General features: G+C 37.8%; 1 protein-coding gene across 1 annotated transcript in view; it reads right to left on the minus strand.

Annotated features, from left to right (window-relative positions):
• Nucleotides 1-1604: 1604 nt before the first annotated feature.
• The window catches only part of MTHFD1L (methylenetetrahydrofolate dehydrogenase (NADP+ dependent) 1 like), a 220970-nt gene continuing 201750 nt past the window's right edge, over nucleotides 1605-20824 (minus strand). The window contains exons 27-28 of the mRNA XM_020986602.2: nucleotides 12222-12332; nucleotides 1605-3403 (exon numbers count right to left, since the gene is read on the minus strand). Coding sequence (XP_020842261.1) covers nucleotides 12243-12332 — 90 coding nt within the window. The 3' untranslated portion in view covers nucleotides 1605-3403; nucleotides 12222-12242. The remainder of the gene's footprint in view (nucleotides 3404-12221; nucleotides 12333-20824) is intronic.

Genomic DNA, 20824 nt, shown 5'->3' on the forward strand with positions numbered 1-20824 from the left:
ACTAATTTTCCTGCTTTTCTGCATTTGTTAGTGAGGTTTTTATGTCTTAATATAGTCAATTTCTGTGAAGGTGTCATATATAGCTGAGATACTGCTATACCCCTTCCATTCCTATTCGGTGTTCTCCAGAAGGCTATCATATTTAACTTTTCTAAAAATCTATTCAAGTCATTCACTTCTTTTTTTGTTGAGATTTATTTAGGTTTCAGAGTAATAAACTGAGGTCTCCTGCTATTATAGTTTACTTTCTATGTCTTCCTAGAACTCATTTAAATTTTCTTTCTCAAAAAAGAATTACAGCTATGCCATTTGGTGCACGAATTTAATATTGGTATTAAGTCATTGTCTTTGGTACCTTTTAGCAAAATGTAGTTTCCCTTTTTATCTCTTTTACTTGGGTATATTTTTCCTTTTGCTTTGTGAAATCATGATTGCAACCCTTGCCTTTTTTATTTCAGCTGAAGCATAATATATTATGCTCTAGCTCCTTATTTTATCTAACTTTGTTTCAAGTGTTTTTTTTCTTCCTTCCTTTCTTTTTTTGCTGGACAAGCTTGCATTTCATACATTCATAGCTGTTATTTGGTACTGTTGGAAATACAAATATGGCATCTTCCTAGCACACTGCTACAGCGTTTTCCTTGTTCTCCATACTTCCTCACCAGGTTCTTAGCCCTCTAGTGGCTCTACCACTTACAAGTTATATGGTTGTGAGCCTTTTTGAACTTGTTTTCTCATCTGTAAAATGGGAATAATACTTGCATTATCCTCCTCATAGAGCTATTGCAACAATTATTCTGCAAACCTTGTAAAAGTAATCTATAACTTACAGGGTCAGAACTTTTCCTGGAGTATTAAAAGGTTAAATGAATTAGCCACTGTCATACAGCCTGTCTGTGTGTATATCTATCTATCTGTCCATAACTATATATTTCTATCTACCTGATCTGGGGTCTCAGGGATATCTACCTATACACATATACATACATATATGTATGTGTGTGTGTATATACAAGATGTGAATACTGGTCTGACTCCAAGGTGATTCCTTCTCCATCTATACTACTCTCTCACTTCTGACTTCTCGTATTTTAATAACTGTCACCCTAAAGGCTTTTCTTAGTAAAGCTGCAATCAATGAAATGCTTAGAAATATGAAGAAGGGCTACATTCTACAGTGCAGTAAAGCATCTTACCTCACAAAGAACAAGTAGAGTTAAAACAAGGGGATCAAAATGATCACATATGAATGGGAAAATAATTTTGAAAACATGTAGCAAAACTTGACCAAAACAGCCTTCTTTCCATCTCAAATGATATTTTAAAACATTTTCTATGCCATTTTCAGGATTTCTTTGTTGAAAGTTCCAGAGTAAATACAGTGCCGTTAAAATGGCCTATGAGAGTCTCTCTGTCACACACACACACACACACACACACACACACACACACTCATTTAAAAGGCAAACAACATCTGCATAAAACAGTGCATCCTTAATAACTAGATTTATTAAAAGGAATCAGTTCAAAACAAGGAAGATTCCTGCCCCCCACCCCACCATGATGGGTCCACACAGTCCTTAAAAAAAAAAAGACTAAACTCATTTCAAGTGGTAAAGGAAATTCCCTTTTTAATACAGATCTGCAACTTACAGTCTTGAGTTGCCTAAAGCATTGAAAGGTTAAGGGATTTGCCCAGGGTCACTTGGCTAGTGTGTTTCAGAGACTACTGAGGAGGAATTCAAACCCTAGGTCCTCCTGATGGTAAGCCTAGTTCTTTATCCACTATGCCAGGCTCTCTTTTTCCCCTCTAATTTCTCACAATCATAAATAGTTTAAGATCGGTTATTTGGTGTTTAGAATTAGGAACCTCTATAAAGAGGATAGTGACTGTGACAGAGCCTTTAGGATTCAGAGTTCTAACCATAGGAATTCATTTTGGGATAAGATTTTTTTTTTTTAAAGAAGACTGGTTTATTAAATGTTTAGTGCTTTGGAACAATTTATACAAAGATACACAAAGATACAACACAGGCTGAGGAAAGAATGACCAGGGTCACTGGAAGTTGTGGCCTAAGTCAGTGAAGGAAAGATCTGCACATGGAGCACTTTTGGAGAATGCGCCTTGGGGAAAATAAGCTATTTGTAGTGATTACTTATGTTGCAAAGAGGACAATGGCTTACTATTGTGCTTTCCCCAAACCTCAGTTTTATTTAAATTTTGTATTCCATTAAGGAAGAAGTTGAAAGGAAGTAAGGGTCAAACATTTTTGGGGAGGAGGGAAGGCTGAGGAAAGGAAGATAGTTATTCATCTCCCAAGAATTGAGAGGGTGGGAAAAGGAGATACATATTTATCAGACACCTGACCTTTAAAATGCACTTCTCTTTGCCCCAGGGACCTTGTACTAGATTAAACACTACTCAGATTTTTCATAAATGAATGGAAGAAGTCAAAATAAATCCTCAGTGACCTAAACATTTTTTAGTTTTGCCTTGAAAAAATACTGGGTATAAAATAAATCATGTCTGAAATACCTTAAAACTATTTGACAGTTTTCAGAAATGCTAAATGAGAAGTTTGGAGAAATGTAGGAAGATTTGTATTAACACACATAGGGAAGTAAGCAGAACCAGAAAAACACTAATGTAAATAAACATAATGATAAAAACAAAGTCAAAAGCTATGTATTAAAAATGACTAAACATGATCTTGGAGAAGAGAAGAAAAGTTGGTGACTTATGTTGTCAAATAGCAGGATGTTGTTTTGCTTAAATGTTTTTCTTTTTATTACAAGTTTCATTTGAGATGTAGATAGAGGAAGGAGAAAGGTATATCTAGAAATGGCTGAAATATAAAAAGATTTTTTAAAGTATTCTATAATAATAAGTAGAATTCCAGAAATAGCTAGAAAAAAACCTTGTATTTACTTTGGTCAGCTCTTCAAACTCCTTAAAAGATAGAAATCTCAGGAAATGTGAGAGTGTAGCCTTGAATGGCACATGTAATTTGCTGCTTCTAAAAAGTAGAACTTTACCTGGTGTTATAATCTTGTTTGACACATTTATTTTCAGTTCAAAGGCAATATAAAAATACCCATAGAAGAAAATGTTACACCTTTGCATTGGCACCCTTTAATCTTTCAGTCTATAAAAACAAATATTCTTAAGAGTAAGCAGAGGAAAAAATGTTAATTTTAAAGAAACAGAAAATAAATTAATTGCTCTTCTGTCCAGCTTTGCTGAATACTGCTGCTGTGTTCCAAATGAGACATCTTGAACTAAGAAGAAATCTTTGGCCTATTTCACCATGGTTTCGGCACTGTATAACAGCCAAAATTCTGCAAAATCCACTTATCCTTTTGAACTGCCGTGAAAAGGGAAGTAGTGGCCTGTTTCAGACATCTGAAAAATAGAAAAATGGTTTAATGTACGACTGGCTTTTTTCTCCCCTGCTGGTGTTCAATAGTTAATATATACTTTCACACAAATTTGAACCAAATCAATGAAACTTTTGAAAAGTTAAGGAGGGGATGAAGGTATGCAACCCTTTTGTTTATGTGATACAAAAACTCCTGAAAAATACAATGTAGCCAGGAGGCAGGATGGATTATCTAACTTGTACTCTGAGCTTCACAAATGATTTATTGTGAGACGTAAAGTTCCATGTCTTCTAAACCTGCTTTCTGTCTCCAGGAGTTAGTTCAATGCAGTTGAACTTGCATGACTCCAGAATGGCGGCTCCTTTTCTTTAGATAAGGTTTCCCCCCCTCCCTTTATAATGGCACTAGGAGATATGGGGGATACCTATGGGCTAGTATGATAGGGGGAGGGATTGGTAATTTTACAGTTTCAATCTTGCAAATTTTAAGTGATCAAAGATAATCTCTCTAAAAAATGTAAAAATGTAGCTTTAAGTATTTAGAGTATAATCTGAATTGATACATATGGGAATTTATCTGTTATGCCTAGAGTTCAATTCCACTGAAATATAAAGCTGACCTCCCACAGATTCCTGAACAGTCTGGAGCCAGAAAGTATCCTAGAGTAGCTTCAAAAGGGAAGACACTGATGAAGAAAGGGAATTTGAAACTTCAAATGTTCATCTTAATGTCTGGTTATAATCAGGAAAGAAAACAGAGTGCTGAGAGGTTGTAGCAACAGAGTAAATAGGAATCATAAGAAAACATTTCAACCGGTCAAAGGTTGGTGCCAAGGCAGTCTCATATTCAGACACCAGTCTAGGACTCCAGTGAGGGAGGACTCAGAAAGCTTCAGTCCTGAATCCAAGGTCCAAGGACAGAGAGAAGCTGGAGTTGGGGGGTAGTAAGGTGATGTGGACTGGTGAGGATCTCGGGTTGGAACAGGTTAGACAACCGTGCCCAGTAATGGTCAGTGAAGAACCATCTCCTTGTCATGTTTGCTTCTTTATAACCTGGTTATATTTTGCTCTATGACAACCTGCTGACTGCTTGTGGTCCCCCGCTAACAGAAAAGTTGTTGGAACGGTTGGCAAAGGCACAAAAAAATCCTATTCTCTGAAAAGGGAAAAGATAAATTGGGCTTTTTATTCAGTAAAGGAGTATATGACAAATAGAATAAGAATGTAGGAAACTGGGACTGGAAGTATGAAAACTAGAATGAAAATTCTATTTAAAAACTAGAATGAAAAAAGTGATTGTAGTGAAAAAAGGAGTTGGGATGCATTTCTTTTAAAGAGAATGAAGAATGATTTAAGGCCACAATATGTTTTTTCGTTGGTGGTCATGTTTCCAAATTTTTGCTATAACACAGATGCCTATATCTAATTGTTTTTCTAGTAATATTTAAAGTCCTTTGCAGACCCAGACGCACTAAATAAACACTAGCTTTTATTAACAACATCAGCCCTAGAGAAATCTGCATCTCAGCAAGGAGTGGCTTTTAACTCTGGAAATAAGCAGAGTTATCTGGATGGTGGAAAGGGAGAAAGAGCCAATATGAAGCCCAAAAGGTTCAAAATATGAAAATTCATCAATGAAGAGGAAAAATAAAATGTTATCACAAACAGCTGACATTCATATGGTACAAGATTTGCCAAGCACTTTATATGTTATCTTACCTTATCCATACAACAACCCTATATTTCACAGCTAGGGAAACAGGCACAGACAGGTTAAGTGACTTGCCTAAGGAAACATAGCTAGTTAAGTGTCTGGGGTAGGATTTGAACTTCAGTCTTCTTCCCTTTAAGCCCAACATACTATTTCACCATGTAGCAGTCCTGATTACTTGGATACCTTTTTGTCTTTAATTTCTTGTAGCTTCCAAAAAGCTCATTTTGATAATTATTCAATAATGTCACCACATGCCTTAATTAGTACAGTATTTATTTCATTTATCTAGCAATCTCCATCATCTAGAAACAGCTAAGAATAGGGAATGAACAAAAAAAAAGTCCTCGAGTAGCCAAAATTGGTCCCAAGGACATACATCTGTTGCTGAAAGGTATTCCAGGCCTGCTGAGTTAAGCTACCTACTTTTCCAGGCTGCTGAAGCAAACTTGGAGTGAGTTGGGTTAAAGTTGCTAATAGCAAGCACAATGAAGTAAAATGACAGCTGCAGGCAACGTCAAAAACTATCAGATGCAGACATAAGTACCAAAAAAGGACAGTGGTCTGGGAGACATCTAACAGCCTTAGTTTTGGCCTTTGTGGCCACTATCATAGTACCGCAGAATAAATATGCATAAAACAATAAGCCATATCACACTGAGACGCATAACGATGATTTCAAGTCATCCAGAAAAGGTTAAAACACATTATACCTTATATAAGCTGGCAGGAAGAAATGGTTTATTCAAATTTCCTTTATATTTGAAGGTGTTTCTCCTGGTCACTTGCAGAATTTGTCATTTCTAAATGGCAACTATTAAATTTAACCATGATGCGAACTAGAGTTTACAGTCTGGGTTCCCAACCCGCCCAGAGGCAACTGATGTTTTGAAATCTTTCATTTGGTTTTGTTTTTTGTGTTCAGAAGTTCTGGGTAATTTTCTTGTTATCTGGCATTTATGGTATCCAGGTTTTTTGCCTTGCCACGTTCTTCTGGGTGACCCATAATCCTCAGGCATTTTGTCTTCCAGATCAATGTTTTGTTTGTATAAGGGGCATGCTTTCTTTTAAAGCTACTGCTTTTTGCTTCTCTGATTCCAGATTGTTTTTAACTTCAGTGTATTTATAATCTCAATCATCTGTCTTTTTTGTTTCTCTAAGACTTGTTTTTCTATTCTGCTCATTATTTCTGCTGTGCAGGCCACAAATTCTACGCTCACAATTTTCATTTCTCTTTTAAACCATTCAAGAAAAGTGTGTTGTGGTTACAAACTCTCCTTAAAACACAGAGTACTCTGTCCCATCAGGTGCTGAATCATTTTCCTTTGTTTTGTAGTATTTATTCATAGATGCCTGAATTTGTTTACTAGAGCTGGAGGCCTTATTTCCTTTTGTTGTCAATGTTTTCTTTCCCTGTTGGTTTATCTGCTTATGTGCAACGTTTTTAAGTTTTCTTCCTCCTGAGGCCTTCAGTAATTTCAGTCTTCTTTCCCCCTTATTTTCCCTTATTGCTCACTTACTGACTCCCTTTCCATACTGGGCAAATGATGGTTCACCAGCCTAGTTTCTGCCCCAAATGGCCTTTGGAGGGATGGAACTCTGTGCTTTGTTCTTTCCCTCGGGCTTATTGTAGTGCCACACAGCCCTCCCACACATGATGTCCTGTCCCATTCCCTCCGTTTCTCAGTTCTTTGGCCCTGATAGCCTTGCTGCTGGGATGATGGTGGACCTGGGGGGGGGAGAGGGGTTCCTGAGTGTGAGTTAGGTGTTAATTTACGGAAGTTTTACCTCCTTTTGGGTTCTTGGTGTCCTAGACCATGGAGCCAGCCTAAGTTGCCTAATCTTTGAAATATAATTTCTGTTTTGGAGAAGTCTGAGAGAATAGAGTATAACAGAAAATGCATAATTGTCCATCTTGCTGGTCATATGACTCCAATCTTTTTCTTAAATCCCAATGGACATATAGAAGAATAGATGCACAGGATCCGTGTGATATCCTGGCTGTTAACTTTGGGTCTTTTGGTGACCAAGACATTTCAATTGAGATTAATTAATAATTAAGTAGCCAAATAATCCCTGCTCCAAAGAGAAGAACTGTTGAAGGGCTGTCCTTGATGGCAGGAAGATTTATTTAACTCCTTCTGACACCTATGAGCTGTGTGATCAGGACTGAGTCACTTAACCTTTCAATGCCCCAGGCAACTCTAAGCTGAAAAAACAAGAAGTGAACTGCCAATTTGTACTAGTGTTTGTACACAGGGAGTTCTGCACATAGGGATAAAGTATGGTACCCTTTCTTCCAGAAAGGGGATGTTACACAAATTATAAATGAACACTATCAACCTATTTTTATATGAAAATATAAACTTGTAAAACTTTATACATGTAATGAGCGATTCCCTGGATGTCTTCAGTGGAATACACTAGACTCTAGTCTTAATCGATTAAAAGAAAACAGTCACCCTCAATCCACCATTACACAAAACCCTAATAGCTACAAAGCAGAGGAAGGGAAGGAGAATGTGATTTGGGATCCCTCTCCTTTGGATAAACTGCATGTGCAACACTTCTAGGTGCTGACATCCAAAAGAATGAGTCATGCCCTTGTGCTAACAATAGTTAAAAAGAGCTGCAGGTGAGATCTTGGACTGAAGGAAAGCTTAGGTTCTGGTTATTTCTCAGCATCTCAAGTTCCCATTACATTCTCATGTACTCTCCTAGGGACAAGGGTGGGAAGGGTTGGGATATGAAAATAAAAAAATCATTATATTCAATAGAATAGTCTTTCCCTGTATGCTGTGGATGTCACTAGCATCCTCCCTAAGGAATAATAACCTTATTAATATAAAGCTGAATGTACATAATTTTCTAGTTTGGCTGTATTTGATAATAAATCATGCCACTCCAACATTTCCTTTTACTTTCAATAGCTTACCTAAGCTGATTAAGACCCAAACTTACATGTTTTTGTTTAATGCATCCTTTGTTAAAGTCTTTTTGCTAGCAGCATTTGAAGTGAACTCTAATAACACAGTAGCAAATACGCTGGCTGGACCATTCAACTAAAGAGTTACAGAAAGAATGTGTGCTTTGTGAAAAAGGGCTTATCTTAGGAGACTGAATCCGTTTTTAGATTATTTGAGCTGGGTCAAATAATGAGTTCTAAATTACCATTCCCAAAGCCTACAAAAGTGCACATAAGTTCACAAACAGGAAACAGAGCACAGAAACAAAAAACCAAAATCCAACCAGAAGCTAACAGTGCTGCCATTTGCATAAAATTTTGGCAAAATGCACTGTTTTGTACAAAACTTGTCCTTTAATACCTAAACTTCTACCATATTGGATAAAACTATCAACCAGGAGAACCAAAAAGTGGGTTTGTTGAAATAGTATCAGTTTGCAGCGTGGATAAAAGATCAATTGCCTCTGTAATGAGAATTAAAACGAGAGAACCAATCCATGTGAACAGATTCTGGCTACGGTAATATCCCTAGTAAATGTAGGTTTTTGGTTAATGTTTAAATCTTTCCTAGCAAGGTAAATACTAGACTGTCTCCATGATGCTTTTAGTATGCAGTATATAATCTAAGACATAATATTTAAAACACATAAAGGCATGTAATACATAAAGAAGATGAGACTTGACATGCAGAAAGAGGTTAGGACAAGGGCCTGTCCATTTTCAGTTTAAGAAGATTGTGATTTTTTCCAATCAGAGTGTAAGAAACTTCACACTGACTAAACATTGCTCAGTTGTTTTTAATCGTGTCCAACTCTTTTGTAACCCCATTTAGGGTTTTCTTGGCAAATATACTGGGGTGGTTTGCCATTTTCTTCTCCAGATGAAATCAGGCAGCTAGGGAGTACAGTGGATAGAGCACCAGACCTGGAGTCAAAAAATCTTGAGTTCAAATCTGACCTCAGACACTTTCTAGCTGTGTGTCACTTAACCCTATTTGCCTCAGTTTCCTCATCTGGAGAAGGAAATGGCAAACCACTCCAATACCTTTGCCAAGAAAACCCCAAATGGGGTCACGAAGAGTTAGATGTGACTGAAATGACCGAACAACAACAATAATCAGAACTAGCACAACAATTTGGATGGAGTCAGGAAGACTAAACATAAGCACCAAAAAAAGGAATGTAGTAGGGCAATTTGCTAAGCTGAAAAATCAAAACCAGTACTGTAATCACAGCTAAAGATGCAGGACTGTTTGGCTCAATTACATTATTACTATAAAGGCAAACAACACTGAAAGACAGAAGAACTCTGCTCAGTGTGGTGACTGACCACTGATTATTTCAGAGAAATTATGGTGAGGAATATCTCTCACTTCTTGGAAGAGTGGGGGCTGACAGGTGCAGAAAGAAGCATCCACAGGCAGTCTAGTTGATTTCTTTTGCTTCACCCTCGTTGTTAAAAGAGAAGTTTCTATTTGTGAGGGGTGTGTGTGTGAGTGTGCATGTGTGTGTTTGTTCATGGAAGTTGAGATTTCTTTTAAATTATTTAGTTTCTTCAATTTAATTTTCTACATTTTCTTTTTTACATGAGATTTTGATTTTTAAAAAAATTAAGCATTTATTATGTGCAAAGTACCATCATATCAGGTGCAAGAGGATACATACAGAAAATAAATCTCGACCTTTCCTCATTTACTATACAGATATTGAACCAAAAGTGAATATATTTTGTTACCAACCAGAGGCAAAGTTTATCTTTAATAAAGTAGAGATGGGAAGAAGTCTGGAGTATGTCACGTGGAGATAAGAGAACACAGATACAGAAGTAGGGTAGGCTGAGAAGAAACAGAATGTTTTCTAAAGGTAATATGTAAACTCTAACAGAATACGCAATTATATTTTAGGATGGAAGGGCATTAAGATTATGCTGATGATTTCAGAAATAGAAGAAGAGAGAAAGAGCTCTTAGGTAATTTTGCATGTAGTTATAATATCTCTTCCCTAAAGGCAAGGAACTAGATTCAGAAGATCCCAAATGACTGATTTAAAGCTACTTTTCAGTTAATCAGTGAGGATTTATTAAATGCCTACTATGTACCTAGCACTATGCTAAGACCTGGGGGACACAAAGAAATGTAAAAGATAGTCCCTGCTCTTGAGAAGCGCACAACTGAATAGCACAGACAATACATAAACAGCTATATACAAACAAGATACATAAGGGGATAAATTGGAGATAATCAACTGAGGGAAGGTACTACTATTAAGGAGTACTGAATAAAGCTTCTTGCAGAAAGTGGAATTTAAGCTGGGACTTGAAGAAAGCCAGAGAAGTTAGGGGGCAGAGAGTGAGAAGAAAGAGAATTCCAGACATGGGGCATAGCCAGTGAGAAGTCTCAGAGCCTGGAGATGGAGTGCCTTGCCAATTCAGAAGAATTTTCTGGTTGACTTTCTCCTTTTTTTCTTATTATTTTGTTTTTAATTCTTATTTTCAGTTCAAAATTCTCTCCTTCCCTATACATCTCCCTCACCATTGGGAAGGCAAGAAATACAATATCCATTATACTTATGAAGTCAAAACTTATTTCCAAATTAGCTGTGTTGTGGCTATATATATATATCTATATACACACACATACATATATATATATATATATATATACACATATATATATATACATATACATATATACACACACATACATATATATACACATACATATATACACATACATTTATATAACACATACATTTATATATATCTATACATATATATCTATATCTATCTATCTATCTATCTATACATATATATCTATATCTATCTATCTATCTATCTATCTATCTATCTATATGTGAAAGGAGAAAAAAATGGTTCAATCTGCACTCAGAGTCTATCAGCTCTCCATCTGGAAGTAGAGAGCATTTTAAATTATGTGTTCTGGTTGACTTTGGGAGCGCTTTCCCTGATTGAGGGGATACTTGAATAATATAACCTATAATACACTTTACCAAAATTAGTATCAACCTTGATAAGTAAGAACACCAAATAATATGTTGGCTAATGATGACAGCCTAGTCATCCCAATATCTCTGACAGGTAACAAGAGATCTGTACAAGAGGAGTTCTTAACATGGGGTCCTTATGTGCATGAGGGACAAGACTTTTGGAACCAATGCATGTTTTGTAAAGGGGATTTACCTGCTGACCATATTTAGCGAAGCCTCTAGTTACCCATGTTATTGCTATGTAACTCCGGAAAACAATCCAAAACACCAAATAAATAAATAATTACACGATAGAAATAAAGAAATATTAATTAAATAAATTAAAATATACCCTCTTCTCTGCTCTGATACTGCAATCACTGTATTGTAGGCCCTCATCAATTCATGGCTGGACTACTGTAACAACCTGCTGGTTGGTTTTCCTGCCCGAGTCTCTTCCCACTCCAATACATTTTCCACTCAGCTGTCAAAATTATCTTCCTAATGTGCAACTTTGACCACATCAGACTGCCCCGCCCCCATTCAATAAACTCCAATGGCTCTTTATCTCTTCTAGGATCAAATACAAAATCTTCTGTTTGGCTTTTAAAGCCCTTTGTAACCTGGCCTCCTCTTACCTTTCTAGTCTTCTTACATTTGTTCCTTTCCACATAGTCTGTGTTCCAGAGACACTGGCCACCTGGCTGTTTCTCTTACATGATGCTCCACCTCCCAACTTCGGGTGTTTTCACTGGCTGTCTCCCATGCCTGGAATTCTCTCTCCTCATCTCTGCCTCCGATCTCCCTTGACTTTCTTAAAGTCTCAGCTAAAGTCCCACCTTCGAAAGGAAGCCTTTCCCAGTGTTCCTTAATCTTAGTCCCCTTTCTCTGAGACTATGCCTCAATTTCTCTTGTATATATCTTCTTAATATCTAGTTGTTCGCACATTCTCTCCCCCATTATATTGGGAGCTCTTAGCACACTGCCTGGCACACCGTAGGCACTCAATAAAGCAGAATGAAGATACTGACAAATTATTTTTATAAGGGAATATGGGTATTAACATCTTAGAAGCTGTCATTCTAACAAAAAACTTTCAATACACCTTGGCAAAACCACCACTAATGCTAACACTTTTCTTGTCTTTGCATTTTTGAATAGAAGGAAGAGCTACAGCTTACCCATGATGGTTGCAAGTTCTATCAGAACAAGCCTTTCACCTGTTCCGTTTCAGTGTCGAGATCTATATCATAAAAGCATGGTCGAGTAGGTAGTCCTGGCATAGTGCTCATCTGTGGGAATGATAAAACGTGTGAACATCAACAGAACAAATTCAAGCAGTTAATCACATTGTGGACATGATGTTACTGATAACATTAATTCCTTGTAAGTAATTATATTATTATAGGACTTTAGAATGTTAGTGCTGGATAGTGCCATAGGGACCATTTAAAATCAAATTCCTTTGATTTTATTTTTGTTGTTATTGTTCAGTCACGTCTGATTCTTCATGACCCCACTTGGGGTTTTCTTGGCAGAGATATTGGAATGCTTTGCCATTTCCTTCTCCAGCTCATTTTACAGATGAGAAACTGAGGCAAACAGAGTTAATGACTTACCCAGGGTCCCATAGCTAGTAAGTGTCTGAGGCCAGATTTGAACTCATGAAGGTATGTCTTCCTGACTTCAGGCCTGGCACTCTAACCACAGCACCACCTCGCTACTCTTTTGATTTTATAGAAGAAACTAAGACTGTGAGAAATTGTGACTCCCAGATGATCATATGGCTATGGACAGAGGACCTTGGTTCATATTTTATCTCTAATGCATTTATCTAAAACAACTTTGGGCAAGTTAATCTCCCTGGGCCTTCGTTTACCTATCTGTAAAATGAGGGGTTGGGATTAGATGGCCTGAGGTCTATTCAAGCTTGAAATGATCATAACCTATGCGTGATGTTATGTTCTATACTGAATGACACCCCACCTGGTTTGGGGCCTCCTCTTTTCCACTGGGGGATTCTTTCCCCCTTTCCTTCTTTCCCAAGAGGTCTAAGAGGTTGATGTTCTTTCTATACTATTTGCCACTTTGATTCCTTACTTCTCACTTCATTCCAGTGTTTGCTGGTACTGTGTTATAGTGTCACGGTGGTATACGGAGTGATGAGAAAGAAGATGAAGGGGAGGATGGGACAGAAAAGTTCATTCTGTCATTGCCATGGGAACACTACCTCTATGCTTCCTTCCCCAGAACGGGGAATGAAAAGAAGGAACCTTTTTTCCTATGTCTCTCATTCCTACAGCCTCCATGAAGTTCTAGGAACCCAAACCTGTGCCTCAGAGCTGGGGCAGGTTTGTTTCTTGCATTTTCTTTTTTTTTCCCTTTTTAAAATTTCTTTTTTTATATTTGATAGTTTTTCTCCATGGATTTTCCAAAAGTAGTAGTTTCCATTTGTATACTGCTTTAAGGTTCACAAAGTACCTTACACGTGTTAATTCATTTGATCCTTGAAAAAACCCTGTGATGTAGGTGCTATTAATAGCCTCATTTTACAGATGGGAAAACTGAGGCAAATAGAGGTCAAGTGACCTCCCCAGAGTCACAAAGCTAGGAAGTATCTGAAACTGGATTTGAATTCAGGTCTTCCTGACTCCAAGTCTCATGGTCTATCTACTGAGCTATGTAGAGGCCTTCTTTTCTGAGGCCCTCTAATTTACTCTTCCTATTTCTTTTTTCTTTTTAATATAATTTTGTTTATTTTTAGTTTTCAACATTCATTTCAACAAGTTTTTGAGTTCCAAATTTTCACCCCATCTCCCCCTTCCCCCCACCCCAAGATGGCATGCATTCTGAATATCCCTTCCCCTAGTCTGTCCTCTCTTCTATCTCTCTCCCCTTCTCCTTCTATTTTCCTGTAGGGCAGGACAGACTTCTCTACCCCATTTCCTATATTTCTTATTTCCCAGTAGCATGTGAAAACATTTTTTTTAAAACATATGTTTTTAAAACTTTAGGTTTCAAATTTTCTCTCTTCCTCCCTCCCCACCCACCCTCACTGAAAAGGCAAGCAACTCAATATAGGTTGTGTGCAGTTATGACATAGTAGTGTTGTGAAAAACTAACTCTATTTCCCTTAATCCTATCCTGCCCTCCCATTTATTCTATTCTTTCTTTTGACCCTGTCCCTCCTCAGAAGTATTTACTTCTGATTACCCCTTTCCCAATCTGCCCTCCTCTCTATCATCCCTGCTCTCTTGTCCCCTTCTCCCCCTATTTTCCTGTAGGGTAAGACAGATTTCCATATTAATGTTATTCCCTCCTTAAGCCAAATCCTATGAGAATAAGATTCACTCATTCCCTCTCACCTTCCCCATTTCCCTCCACTGTAAGAGATTTTTTTTTGAGATAATTTACCCCATTCTACCTCTCCCTTTCTTCTTCTCTGAGTATAATCCTCTCTCATCCCTTAATTTTATTCTCCAGATATGACCCTTAATCTTCACTCACCCTGTGCCCTCTATCTATCTATATATACATACATATAATTTTTTCCTCCAACTACCCTAATACTGACAAAGGTCTCATGAGTTATAAATATCATCTTTCCATGCAGGAATGTAAACAGTTCAATCTTAATAAGTCTCTTATGATTTCTCTTTCCTGTTTACCTCTTCATGTTCCACTTGAGTCCTGTATTTGAAAGTCAAATTTTCTATTCAGCTCTGGTCTTTTCATCAAGAATGCTTGAAAGTCCTCTATTTCACTGAATGACCATTTTTTCCCCTGAAGGATTATACTCAGTTTTGCTGGGTAGGTGATTCTTGGTTGTAATCCTATCTCCTTTGCCCTCCAGAATATTATATTCCATGCCCTGCGGTCCTTTAATGTAGAAGCTGCTAAATCTTGTGTTATCCTGATTGTGTTTCCACAGTACTTGAACTGTTTCCTTCTGGCAGCTTGTAATATTTTCTCCTTGACCTGGGAACTCTGGAATTTGGCTACAATATTCCTAGGAGTTTTCCTTTGGGGATCTCTTTCAGGAGGAGATCTGTGGATTCTTTCAATTTCTATTTTGCCCTCTGGTTCTATATCAGGGCAGTTTTCCTTGATAATTTCTTGAAAGATGATATCTAGGGTCTTTTTTGATCATGGCTTTCAGATAGTCCAATAATTTTTAAATTCTCTCTCCTGGATCTATTTTCCAGGTCAGTTGTTTTTCCAATGAGATATTTCACATTGTTTTCTAATTTTTCATTCTTTTGGATTTGTTCTACTGTGTCGTGATTTCTCATAAAGTCACTATCTTCCAATTGCTCTATTCAATTTTTAAGGAAGTATTTTCTTCAGTAAGCTTTTGGACTTCCTTTTCCATTTGGCAATTTTGCTTTTTAGGGCATTCTTCTCCTCATTGGCTTTTTGGACCTCTTTTGCCATTTGGGTTAGGCTATTTTTTAAGGTGTTATTTTCTTCAGTATTTTTTTGGGTCTCCTTTAGCAAGCTGTTGACTTGTTTTTCATGATTTTCTTGCATCACTCTCATTTCTCTTCCCAGTTTTTCCTCTACTTCCCTTACTTGCTTCTCAAAATCCCTTTTGAGCTCTTCCAAGGCCTGGGACTCATTCATATTTTTCTTGGAGGCTTTGGATGTAGGAACTTTGACTTTGTTGTCTTCTTCTGGTTGTATATTTTGATCTTCTTTGTCACCAAAGTAAGATAATATAGTCTGACTCTTTTTGTGCTGCTTGCTCATGATCCTGGCAATTACTTGAGTTTTAAACTCTTTGTTAAGGTACGAATCTGCTTCCAATGTGGAGAATGTACTGTCCCAAGCTTTGGGGTTTGTATAGCTGTTTTCAGAGATACTTGTAGGGACCTGTAAATTTTCAGTTCTTCCAAGGTGGTATGATAAGGGGCGAGGTGTTTACTCCTTTCCTGGCCTGTGACTACAAGTACTCCTTTCTGTCCTGTAACTGTGAGGAGGGGCTCCCCTTCACAATCACTACAAGCTCCACCAAGCCAGCACTCCTCCTGACCCCAGCACCGCAGCCCAGAACTGTGACCCAGATCCAAACACAGGCAAAGCAAGAGATTCCTGCCTCAGCACTGGCAAAGAGATCCCTGCAATCCCTCTCTGATCACCCACTGGATTCCCCCTCAGTCTGTGGGCCTGAAAATCGGGAAGCAGCTGCCCCCCCAGCGCCACGCTCTTGGGGAATGGAGCTGAAACCCCGACTTCCTTTCTCAGTACCGACAGAAACAGACTTTTCCCACTGACCTAAGTTGTCTTCGGCATTGGTGGGTTGAGGAGTCTGGAAACCTGGAAGCCGCCTGCAATTCAGTCCTTTGAGGCCTGCCCAAGGCCCATGCCACACTGTGCTCCCAACCTGGCGCGATACACCTTTCTGATCAATCATCCAGGTTGTCTTGGGCTAGAAATTTGTTTCACTCTGTCTTTTTGTGGGTTCTGCTGCTTCAGAATTTGTTTAGAGCCATTTTTTATGAGTATTTGGAGGGGTTTGGAGGAGAGCTCAAGCCAGTCACTGCTTTCACTCCGCCATCTTGGCTCTGCCTCCTTGTTTCTTGCATTTTCCCATGGAAATATTGTTCTATATAGTGTAGAGCACATCAAGTTTATGATGGGTTAAATGGGTTTTTGTAAGCTGGCCTGGAAATCTAACTACCACATATATAACATTATTTCTATGAGGAAATGCATTCCAAGACAAATGACTTATACATAAACCTTTGGAACATGTCCTATTTGTAAGCTGAGGACTGTCTTATTTTTCAAAACTTCTTATATCAACTGCCATATTATCTTCATTAAGTTTATGCTTATATGATGGGGATAACATTCTTCTCTGGCATCTAGCTCATGCGTCTCTAGAAAGAAAACTGTCAGCTGTTTTAGCTTTGGAAGGCCCAATGCAAGGCCTGGGCTGGAATAGCTCATGACTTCTCTCATCATCTGTGTGACAAATCACATAGAAGTCTATGAAAGTTATTCCCTTGTATAATTATATCACAATTTCCACATTAAATTCTTTTTTTAATAAATCAGGAGGTTGGACATGAGGGTAGTGAAAAGTTATGTTTAAAGAATGACAAAAAATGATGGAATAATATGCAGAAGAAATGGATTTTTGCATATGGCCAACATGGGAATCTGTTACACTTGACTAAGCTTTACAAGGTTCTCAATTTCTTTCTTTTCAGCAGGTGGGAGGAGATGGAAGGGAGGAAAAAGCTAACGCTGGATAATTGAAAAAGAATGACTTCAAAACAAACAAAATAGGGGAAAGAAGAAAAAAAAATGTAACATACAGTTCAGCATGTTATGTCATGTTATTTACACCCCCTTAAATTAATACTGTAAAGAGCACAGCATTGCTTATGAATAAATCAATAATAAATTGTAAGTTAGCTTTACCACAAATATTTATTGTGTTAAATTTAATACGGACTATACAGACTAAAGAAATTAACATCTGGGAATCTACATTGCAGACCTGGTTCTCATCCTTCTAGCCCCTTATCAGGACTTGTGATTTGTCACATAACTGTACACGGGGAAAAAAAAAATCTTTTTTTTTGTGATGCTTGTGAAATGGCATTTATTGGGAGTCTTACGAACCTTTTCATCCAGCTTCTTTGCGGTTAGACTCTGAATTCTGTATTCAGTTTTGTTTCTCAATCCTAGAACTTTGGTCTTTCGCAGTCTTTTCCTTTCTCAGGGATTGTCCTCATACGATTCATTTCATGGTCAGGGCACCTTTTGGGACAGGAATCTCTGCTGCTAAGGTAAGCTGCTCTGCTCCTCTGCTGGGCCAGGCCTCTCTGCTGTTGTAATAATACTGGGCTCTTTTCAGAAATGACAGGATTCCCAGGCCAGGAATTTAGCAGAAGTCATCTGACTGGTTTCTGAGAGGTTTTCACATCTTGGACGTGTGGTACCAATGCAGGGCAACATAACCTCTTTCACCAAGCAACTCTTTGAAGACATAGCTAACCTGTCCTTCCACCAAGTTCCAAGTTCTTTTCTTTGAATAACCTTCCTACTTCAGGATTGGGTTTCTTGAATTAGACATCTTATTTTAACTTACTGTGATCAAACTGTATGTTTACCAAATCCTCCACCCTGTAGGCCAGGCCGTAACTAGAAAAAAACATTTATGTAATGATAACAAAAAAGCTTTGGGGTTTCGGGCTCCCCAGTTTTAGCTGAACCTGACAGCATGAAGTCCTCAGAGGTTATTCTCAGACAATTTTAGTTAACTGTGTCTGGACTTCAGAGTAGCATGTCAAGTCCACTACAGAGCCAAACACCCCGAAGGGAAACACAACTCGCCTATCTCTTGGCAGTTTTCCCAGAAGAGTCAGTTTATCAGCAGAATACTTGAGGACCTAGAGAGGTGAAACAAAACCCACCACAGCTGCCTTATACTAGTGCAACCAGAGTCTCTTAAATGACTTTTAATGCCTCTTCTCTATGTATTCTATCTCTGCATTAAGATTGTAAGAGGTTGGTTTCTAATATGCTGGGCAAGATTTGCATCGGCTTCTCCTTTAAAATATTGACTGTAAACAGTGAGAATGACCCAATTTACTCCCTTCCCATCTTTGCAGGTGACTCTGTGGTGAATCCTCCCCTGCCCAGGTGTTATCAAGATGTGTTATTAATGTGTTAGCAATAGATGGGGAACCTGTGGCCTCGAGGCCACATGTGGCCTTCTAGGTCCTTGGGTGCAGCCTTTTGATTGAGTCCAAGTTTTACAGAACAAATCCTTTTATTAAGGGGATTTGTTCTGTCAAGTTTGGATTCAGTCAAAAGGCCGTACTGGAAGGACCTAGAGGGCCACATGTGGCCTCGAGGCTGCAGGTTCCCCACTTCTGTGTTATGCAATATGCATCTTCCTCTATAAAAATGATTCAATATAAGGTAAATAAGTCCTGCACTACATTTAACGTGCTTGTCTCTCTAAAATGATGTCATGGCATAGGCTCTGAAGACTCCTGGGTATTTAGAAAACCCTAAAGCCTGTCATAGAAGGGGCAGTCTGGCTTAGGGGATGGAGATCCAGTTTTGGAGTTGAGAATTATGATCTACCTCTCTAAGATGAAAAGGTGAAGAATGGGTGCTAATCTATAATGGCAGAGTAATCTTGTTACATCAATAAAATCATAGGTATCAGACCAAAATAAATAAGAAACAAAAACAACTAACCATCCTAATGTTACAGTATGAAAACTTTTAAGATATAATATTATGTATTCATAGATTGTTTATGGGTATGAAATTTTAATACAGCCCAGAACCCACAAAGTATTTGATTCCAAAGACAATGAAATGTTTCCTTCTGTTCTTGGAGTTATATAAATCAGTCAAATAATAGTCATGAAGATTTTAGTGTTTTTGATTCTCCCACAGTAAAGGTACACATAACCAGTTAAATACAAGAAAGAAGAATGTACTTTCCTCTTATTTTCAAAGTATCTCATCTACTTAAAGCTAACTTGGAAGTAACAAACACAAACATATTGGGTACTAGCACAGCAGGGAAGGTAGCCCAACAGAAGTACATCATATTGTCATGAGGACCGAGCATTCATTACATCCTTCTTATAGATGGAATTAACATTACAAAGAATCATTACTTATAAATTATGGATTACCAGTCTAAAAACCACACAAGATCTGTGGTCATGCTGGTTGGCATTGGTTTACATTGGCAGTAAGAAATCTACCCTGAAAACACCAGAAGAAAATGAATTCTCTAAATGAAGCAAATTTAAAATATTCTACCACTCTCTCCTTACAGATCAAATACCACTATAATTCTTTAGCCAGAGTGCCACGTCCTACCTGATGCCTTGAGAATAAGTGAATTTGGACAGTTCCATAGTCTAGCACTTCTAGACCTTTGAGGGCAGTAGTAGTCTGTTTCTCTTATTTCTAAATTTTCTAGGAAAGGCTAATCAAGCTAGCAAACTGATTTGATAGGTTGTACCATAATATTCTGAATGGCATTCAAACAAATGTTAGATGACCACTTGTTGGGAATGTGGTGGAGGGAATTCTTTTTCAGATATGGGTTGCACTAGAAGGCACTGATGGCCTTTCCAACTCTAAAATTCTGTTTTCCTAAATCCCTCATCTCAGCAATGTGGGTACTCTCTCTAGCAACAAAGATCAAAACCCTTACATTTGTTCTCCTCTTATCAACATCTGCTCCATGCAGGTCTATAAATTTTGTAAAGGGGGAGTGACTGGAGTTGATTTTATTGTGTATCCAAATGTAACTAGAAATAAAAGCTTTATGCGAATGAAATGGGAAATCATGCATACAAATGTAATGAGAAATATTTCACTTGGTTGTACTGCAGTGCTCATTAGAAATATTTACAAAAAAAACCCACTATGAAGACAGTTGCAAATCATTTGCCAACATCTATTGCAGAAGGTGAAAAGATAGAATAATTCTATTAAGAATTCAATAATATGCTCTAAATTAAATAAAAATATACTTTAAATCTCACTCTTGATGTTTGCAACTTATATATTAGATTAGACAGCTTCTTAGGCCCCTTCTAGCTCCAGATGACCTTATTTTTCATCTTTCTTGGTTCTCAAACATAATTACACTCACAAGCAAATTAATTTATGATTCAGAAAGAGAATGACACTGTTAGGTACACTTGTGAGCCTCTGTTTATTTAGCTCAATTCATTTGCCCAGAAGTGGAAGCATCCCTCCATGGGGTTCTCTCACATAGACTGAGGCAGTC

The sequence above is a fragment of the Phascolarctos cinereus genome, unplaced genomic scaffold (genome assembly GCF_003287225.1).
Source record: "Phascolarctos cinereus isolate Bilbo 61053 unplaced genomic scaffold, phaCin_HiC Scaffold_5;HRSCAF=322, whole genome shotgun sequence".
NCBI classification, from domain to species: domain Eukaryota; kingdom Metazoa; phylum Chordata; class Mammalia; order Diprotodontia; family Phascolarctidae; genus Phascolarctos; species Phascolarctos cinereus.